This window comes from Brassica napus, chromosome C1, assembly GCF_020379485.1.
Source record: "Brassica napus cultivar Da-Ae chromosome C1, Da-Ae, whole genome shotgun sequence".
Taxonomy (NCBI): Eukaryota; Viridiplantae; Streptophyta; class Magnoliopsida; order Brassicales; family Brassicaceae; genus Brassica; species Brassica napus.
The window spans coordinates 31,517,898-31,526,602 of record NC_063444.1 but is presented as its reverse complement, the minus strand read 5'-3'; the positions used below and the strand labels follow the sequence as shown (position 1 = coordinate 31,526,602).

Sequence of the window (8,705 nt, the reverse complement as noted above, 5' to 3'; positions counted from 1 at the left end):
AATCGCGGAGAAACACTTAGTAAATATTATATGAATTCTTTAAAACATATAGACTTGTAACTTGGATATCTATAGGTAACAAACATACCCTATAGAACCTTTTACATTATAAATTTAATATTTTTAAGTTTTTGTGGGTTGAATTTAAATGGGCTGAACTTTGTATGGTTTGAGCTGGGACATGTTAGGAGTCAACTCTTCTAATGGCTCTTCAGCAGAGTTTTCACTTCTAATTTTTTTTTTTGTACTTAAAAAAATAAATAAATAGTTTTCACTTCTAATTATTAAGCACACAAAAACACAACCGACATATAGAGACGTGGCAGATAAGGAAATAATAGAGTGCGTTAAGACTTTTCCACCCAAAGTTTTGTGAGTTGGTGTTGACTTGGACAAAAAAAAAACTCATCAGTTGGACGAGAGCGTTTTCCAGGAGCAGGTGATTCTTGGATCTTTTGTCGGTATTACCACTGCACTCGGTCAGTGACTCTTTCCGTATTTTCGCATTTTTCACGTCTTTGTACAACGATTTGTGGATTGAATCCCTCAGAATATAGTTTATTCGAGTCCTTGAGTATTGTAAAAAAAAAAAACAAATTATAACTACTGTATCCTCCTCCTGTGATTATTGACTGCTAGTTTCATTGTTGAACAGGAAATTAATGGCGGACTCACTTTTATCATTTGGAGTCGAAAAGCTTTGGGACCTCCTTGTCAGAGAATCTGAGCGACTTCAAGGGGTTGATGATCAGATCAATGGACTAAAGAGTGATTTAAATATGTTGAAGTGCTTTTTGGAAGATGCAGAAGCTAAGAAACACACAAGTGCAATGGTGAGAAACACTGTGAAAGAGATCAAAGAAATTGTTTATGACGCAGAAGATATAATCGAAATCTTTCTTCTGGAGGAAGGACTCGGAAAAACAAGTAGCATCAGGAAGAGTGTGAGAAGATTTCCTCGCGTTATGGTGAAACGCATGGGGCTTGCTTTCGATATGAAAGCCATAAGCAATAGAATATCTAAGGTGATCCGCGATATGCAGAGTCTTGGCGTGCAACAAGTCATTGTCAATGAAACGTATGCACAGGAGAGACAAAAGGAAATGCGCCAAACTTTTTCCAGTGATACCGAAGACCATCTTGTGGGTTTGGAGGAGAATGTTGAGCAATTAGTTGGCTATTTGGCGGAGGAAGATAGTAGCAGCCAAGTGGTTTCCATAACCGGGATGGGCGGTATTGGTAAAACCACCCTCGCAAGACAAGTTTTTAATCATGAGATAGTAAAAAGCCATTTTCCAGGACTCGCATGGGTATCTATCTCACAACAGTTTACAAGGAAGTATGTGTGGCAGACGATCTTGCGGAAACTTAGGCGAGAATATAAGGTGTTAGAGATGACAGAAGATGAACTCCAAGAAGAACTTGTTCGGCTGTTGGGAATACAAAAGACTTTGATTGTCCTTGATGATATATGGAGAGAAGGAGACTGGGACATAATAAAACCAATATTTCCACGACACAAAGGTGAAATCTTGTGGTACATATATAAATTAGATACTTCTCTTATTATATTTCGTAGCTTTTTGTTTGGGTGAATAAAAAGAGGAAGGTCATAAAGCACTATGTCATTTTTTCTAGTAAGTTATGTAAAACACAGTTATATTTTCTGTAGGTTGGAAGATACTTCTTACTTCCCGCAACGAGGGTGTAGCATTACGAGCAGATCCAAAATGTTTCACTTTTAAGCCAAATTGTCTAACTCTCGATGAATGTTGGTATATTTTTCGGAGGATAGCATTTCCTAGGAGCGACACGGCCCGTGAGTTCTTAACTAAGACAACCACTGAGTATTCTTTTTTTCCAAGTGAAAAAACAATATGATGTTTTCTGCCTTGTATAAAACTGACTCCAGTATCTTCAAGACATGTGGTTTTTTTGAACACTCTTGTAGTTGAACCGTATCTTGAAAGAATGATTTGTAAACTTGATAATGTGTTTTGCAGAACTTAAGGTTGATGAAATGGAAGAGATGGGTAAGCAAATGATCAAACACTGTGGAGGACTACCTTTGGCAGTGAAACTGTTAGGAGGTTTGCTAGCTTCCCAATACACATTGCATCAATGGAAAAGGATATATGAGAATATAAGATCTCACATCATTGGAGGGACTAGTTACAATGGCGACAACAACAATTTGGTTTATCATGTATTATCTTTGAGTTTCGAAGAGTTGCCTAGTTGTTTGAAGCATTGTTTCCTCTACTTGGCTCATTTTCCAGAAGATTGTCCAGTAGATGTTGAGAAACTGGCCTACTACTGGGCCGCGGAAAGAATGCTAAAACCGGAGTATTATGAAAGAACAAGTGTTCGAGATGTTGTTGATGGCTACATAGAAGAGTTGGTTAAAAGAAATATGGTTATCTCCGAAAGAGATGGTAGGACTTTGAGATTTGAAAAGTGTCACTTGCATGACACGATGAGAGAAGTTTGTCTTCTTAAAGCCAAAGAAGAGAACTTTCTACAAATTGTTCATGGCACCACCTCTGAATCTTCTTGTAAATCTCGCAGACTCGCTATACATCGGCTTGATAAAACATTTAATGAAGAGATGGAGATAAACAATCCAAAACTTAGATCTCTCTTGGTTATCTTGAAGGACATGAGAACAGATTGGATGGTACCAGGTTTGCGCTTTACCGGGCTAAAGTTGATGAGGGTTTTAGATCTCTCTAAAGCTCAGTTTGATGGAGGGGAGTTACCCTCAAGCATTGGAAATCTCATTCACTTGAGATACTTGAGTTTATATATGGCACATGTAACTCATCTACCTTCTTCTATGCGGAAACTGAAGTTGCTGATCTATTTAAACCTATGTGTTGATGCGAGATGTTCAATCTACATGCCCAATTTCTTGAAAAAGATGCGAGAATTGACAACCCTCTGGTTTCCGTTGAGGATACATGACAAGGTAAAGATGGAATTGGGCAATCTAGTCAATCTGGAGACGTTAGAGAATTTCTCAACAGAGCACGGGAGTGTGTGTGATATCCAGGGTATGACAAGGCTCAAAACCCTCTCTATCTCATTCAATGGCAAGGGGTGTACTATGGAAACCCTATCTTCATCTCTGAGTGAATTGAGACACTTGGAAAATCTTAATATATATGATGCTTATAAGTTGTATGCTCCCACAGTTGATGAAGAAGGATTTTGTTTTGATTGCAAGAATCTCAAACAGCTCAAGTTGAGTATATGTATGCCAAGGTTACCTGATGCCCAACGCTTCCCTTCTCACCTTAGAAGCATAACTTTACGTGGTTGTTGCTTAGAGGAGGATCCAATCCTGATTCTAGAGAAGCTTCTTCACTTATATGATGTCAGTTTACTAAATATATCTTTCTGTGGGAGGAAAATGGTTTGCTCGAGTGGTGGGTTTCCCCAACTGCATAAGCTTGAATTTGGTGGATTAGCTGAGTGGGAAGAGTGGATTGTAGAAGAAGGCTCCATGCCCTTTCTTCAAACTCTGACTATTCATAATTGTCGAAAGTTGATGGAGCTTCCTGATGGGCTGAGGTTTGTCACTTCCTTGGAAGAACTCGATATGAACACACATACACTAGAATTTTGGAAGAAATTGTCCATAGGAGGAGAAGAATACTACAAAGTCCAACACATACCTCTTTTGAATATCGTCTAACATAAAGAAAAGGGTAACGTTCCTCCTTTGAACTCTAAATGAGAAGCTCATATCTGTACCTTTGTTGTTTCTCAGAGGTGAGGCTTGATATCTTTTAATTTGTTTAGAGATTTTATTGTATTTTTGTTGTCACGCAACTAGGCTTCAGAATCTTTGTCGACAACATCGTTGACTTTGAGAACCTTCTATAACCAGATCCTGTTTTGCCAAGATATTTATTTGGACATAATCTATCAAAACACCAGCTGTGTATCTTTCACGGTTAATCTTTTTCTCTTCCCTACAAGTTACTTGGTAGGTTTTCTTCTTTTCTTTTTTTTTTGTCAAAAAATTGTTAATGTTGAGCTATGAAGCACGGGGACGGCATTTCCTTGACGTCTCCCGTACCAGATGCGTTTCCGGGACGGGGACAGTGTGGGGACGGCGTGGGGACGTTTCCGAAACGTTTCAGAGAGGTGGGGACGGCAAAGGCTTTTGGAGACGGTGAAGTTAAGTTTTGGAAACGTTTCCGAAACGTTCTCGTGTAAACTCAGTATCTAGAAGATTAGTTATTTACTTTTTATGTCTTTCATGTGTGTATTAGATCATAACTTATTTACGTAGGTGTGTTGTTTCAACTTTCATGTGTGTATTAGATCATAGCTTATTTACGTAGGTGTGTTATTTCAACTTTCATGTGTGTATTTAGATCATAGCTTATCCTGCGAATCATAGTTTATTTACGTATGTGTGTTGTTTCATGTTTTCTTATAATCATAGTTAGGTATGTGTGTTGTTTCAAGTTTGTATATGCTTTTTCAAGTTTCATGCTTCTCAACTTATTATCTGGTTTTATATTTATTGGATTTTATATTTATGAATATATATATATATATATATATATATATATATATATGTATATATTATAGACGTTTCTATGCCGTCCCCGTATCCATAAATTTTAAGTTTAGCCGTTTCCCGTCCCCGCTCCCGTCCCCGTATCTGTCCCCGTATCCGTCCCGGTGCAACATAGGTATTCGGAACATAGACACTCGCTTGACCAAACACAATAACCACACGGCCAAGTTGCATTTCTTGTATGTTTAAACTACTAGAGATCTTTTTTCTGTTTCCAGCTTGTGATTAGAATTCTCTTGCAATTATAACAAGGGACTTGTGGGTGAGACAGCTATGCCATTTGGATTTCTCTGAATACTCACAGAGTTGATGACCAAATTACTCAGACACAATATCTACGAATATGCCTGATTTATCTGGAATACTCGCAGAAGAAATTAAATAAACACATGTTGTTCAAAAAAATAATATTATATTTGTTAAGAATCATCAAACAATACATATTTTGCAGATCAGTGATATATCAAAGTTTTTATAAGTTCTGACTATGATATAAGTCCAGTTCTAGAGTCATAGTATGTATTTTAGAGTTTTATGGAGTCTTTTGGAGTTGTTTGTTTTCCTTACACGGCTTAGATCAAAAGAAATACAAAATAATAATTGAAGATGTAGAAATGTGCAGATGCATAAGAGGTTTAGCAACGGATAGAAGACTTCTCACCGACGGATGAAGCTCCAATTTCGGCAGAACATAGAGAACTGAGTCATTTTGAGGTCGATCTTTTAGTTAGATCAAACATTATAATCGTTTTACTAAAGACTGGTTTATATTTCGGTTCAATACGAGATTTTCTGTTGGTTTTTCCTACAATTTAGTTTTACCTAAACTTCAACCAGCCCATGTTTTTGACCAATATCTACTTATTTTGAGCCATTGATTAGACTAAAGCCGCTAAACTTTATTTTTAGATTTGGAAAGAAATATCAGAACTTCTTCAGGTATTGATTTGAAAATCTTGTTTTTATTACTTTAATATAATTATGCAAACTTCATCATTGATCATGTTTTTCTTTTAATGTCTGAGTAATCTATCATTTAGATTTAAGATTTTCTATGGTTGATGAATTGCTAAAATAAAATTTTCAGGTTTATCTTTTATTATTCATCTTGATTGTTAATAATGCTAGATTTGGATTGACAACCCTGATAATCATAGGATAATTGGTAGACACGACAATGTGACAATGTTATTGATTGCCTGAAATAATTTTGATAAGCTAAATAACTATTCATAAAAAAATTTGGTTTAGGTATTTAGTGAACATATTAAACTTGATCTTAATGCTTGCCTTAGTTTTATGAATTCGCAAAAGAATTTGAGATTCTAAGATTTAGACATAGATAGTTTCTACGGCGAAAACTGATTGACTTGACTGATGTGACCGAGTTTAGATTATTCTTCATAAACTCTTATATTTGTTTGACTGCAATTCTGATTTCATGATTGATTTCTCTTGATCTTGAGCCTTTATTCCATCCCTAAAAACCGATTTACTTTATTTTGGTTACTGCTGTCTATTTACTTTCTTGATTAATCTGATAACTATACTTTATTGTGTGATCCAGTTTTTGTGGATTCAATCCCTAAGTACTTTAACTTACGCTATGAAATTGCAGAGTTTCTCTTAAGGTAAATTTGAGCATATCAAATTTTAGTGTCGTTGCCGGGGACATGGATTTGCCATTAGACTAGGTCTAGAATTTAGACTAGTTTTTTTTTCAAGTTTACTTATCATCTTTTCTTTTGTTTCAGGTGCATGCATTGCAGTACCAGAAGTAACAAATAAAATGAGCTATTTGATCTTTCGAACCAAGAGCTAGCTGACTTAGAACACACAAACCATAAGAGCTATTTGAAAATATCAGTGTTGACTGACACTCAAGCAGTACCGATCGACACCACTCAGAAATTAGTGTTGACCAACACCATTCTAGTGTCGATCGACACTCTACGTGAGAAGACAAAGATGGTCAATCCGATTATGTTAGTGGCTGATGCACAAGGAGTTCTACGAGACCAAAAGGGTCTTGCACGTAATGAGGCTGGACAAAGGCTTGATAAATGTGATGCGTGCTGAGATTATTGTGGATGATGGAGCTGTTTGATAGAGAACATTAGGAGATTACAACATGTCTCATCGGTTCTATGGTAACAGGTCTACACGATTAGACCTTCACCATTCCAAAGGAATGACTCTAAGCTGAATCAGTGTACTATACTCTTGTGGGTCAGCACTCTTTTCATGGTCTTTCTCATGAGCATCCTATAGAACATCTGAAGAAGTTCGAGGATATGGCATCAAACATCAAACTGAATTGAGTCTCTGAAGACTACATATTCAACAAACTGTTCTTATACTCTCTTTTTGGGAATGCAACTTATTAGCTGAAGCAGTTGACACCAAGATCTCTCACTACCTGTAATGACACCAAAAACGTCTTTCTGAACAATTTATTTGATGATTTAAAGTTCGAGAAGTTGAGAAACATAATCTCTTCATTTTCTCATAGTCGAGAATCTCAAAACAACTTAGACTTTATTAAATAGAAAATGGAAATAACTTATTAAAGCTTTATTGTGCTATGAAAGTAAATAAAAGAAAAGACTAAACGTTTGTCGCTAAGATGAAGAAGATTGTGATTGATTCATAAAATGTGAAAGGAGAGGCTGCACTAACACATCAAAAGATACCATCACACAAAGCTATTACAACCAGTGGCGAACCCTTTTTTTTGTGTGGGGTCAGAAAAATAAAATTGTGTCATAGAGGTGCATCAAACATTAGATCATCATCCAACTTTCAACCAATTATGCTATTGTCAACTAATGAATACAGCTTGAAAGGTCTAAAATATATTATTTTTGTCACCATCCAACACGTGGGTCTGCTCCTGATTACAACTCTATTTATATGAAACTACATGCTGAGAACCCTAGTTACATGGGCTGTCGGATGAACTTGATTGGCTTGGGCTCGAGCCTTAATACTCCCCCGTAAATTTAGCGTGGATGGAGCAGCAACCATAAGTTTGAAAGGGCAGATAAAGATGACTTGAGATGAGCGAGAGTATGAAGTAGGAGGCTTTTGATGTAGGCAAATGGCTCTTGTTCTTCATGGAAAATAAACTAAGTATAGATCTATTCATGCCTATACTTAGAAAATGTCACATAGCTTCACTCAGAGGTTTCTCTTGAACTTGATAACCTAGTTGATCTCACTCAGAGGTATAATTATGACCTATTTGTCTCACTATGAATCTAGGTTTTCTTTATCTATTTTTTACTCTTAGTGTCTCATGAAGAAGCAAAACTCTTTTTCCACACTTACTAAACCATCCTATTAACTCTCTAATTTTCATCAATATACACCACCAGAACTCTGTCTCTAAACAATCCGACCTTCTCGTTGGCATTTCAGGAGCACCTTGTGTGCATTAACAAAACCAAAATTTTGCACCCATAAACTCATATCAAACTCAGACCAGAATGTTTCATCAGCATGTAGTCATCAACGCTTCTCAATTCCAGACCTATAAAATGCAGTATATAAGGAATTATATTTGAGAAAAAAAGTCAGAACTCTCTCTGGCCCGGTTCCCTATGCAAAGCTATTGGAACGTTCCTGGCCGTGCCTCCGTCATGCCTCTGTCGACACTGACCTCCGGTGAAGGACCGCCCCCTCCTGACCCCCCTCACCCGCCTGACCCTCCGGACCATGAATCCCCTCTCGCCCTAACTGATTTCCCATCTCTGAAAAACTCAAACTCCCATCAAAAACTAAAGTCAAAATCCCTCAACCCTCGACTTCTTGCATCTCCCCCTCTCACTGCTGCGACTCCTTCGAATTCAGCTGTTAACCTTACTTCTCCTGATACCTTCATGGTTGATTCAGAAACTACTACCCCGAGTCCTGTTGGAACTGGATTTAGTACTAAATCCCTCCCGCCAAAAGAATAAGAAAACCGGTTAACGACTATTTCGAGTTAAGCTTAAACGGGCCTAGGAGAACTCGTAACGCGACGTCGGCCAGCCCGAGGTTTTTTGGATAATTAATGAGTCAAAGATCAAGAGGATTATTCTCCACATATCTCGAAGTCGATAGTTATAAA

General features: G+C 37.2%; 1 protein-coding gene across 2 annotated transcripts; it reads left to right on the top strand.

The window, feature by feature from the left end:
* The first annotated feature begins 283 nt into the window (after positions 1 to 283).
* On the top strand, positions 284 to 4,467 carry LOC106376744 (probable disease resistance protein At1g59620). 2 transcript variants are annotated; one of them, XM_013816863.3, is made up of 4 exons: positions 284 to 479; positions 656 to 1,524; positions 1,673 to 1,819; positions 2,004 to 4,467. In XM_013816863.3, the coding sequence occupies exons 2-4, from the start codon at positions 663 to 665 to the stop codon at positions 3,695 to 3,697; spliced, it is 2,703 nt and encodes a 900-aa protein (XP_013672317.2). In that variant the 5' UTR covers positions 284 to 479; positions 656 to 662; the 3' UTR covers positions 3,698 to 4,467. The 2 variants fall into 2 exon arrangements, with proteins under 2 accessions (XP_013672317.2, XP_013672316.2); XM_013816862.3 differs by having other exon boundaries at positions 288 to 439.
* The last annotated feature ends 4,238 nt before the right edge of the window (positions 4,468 to 8,705 follow it).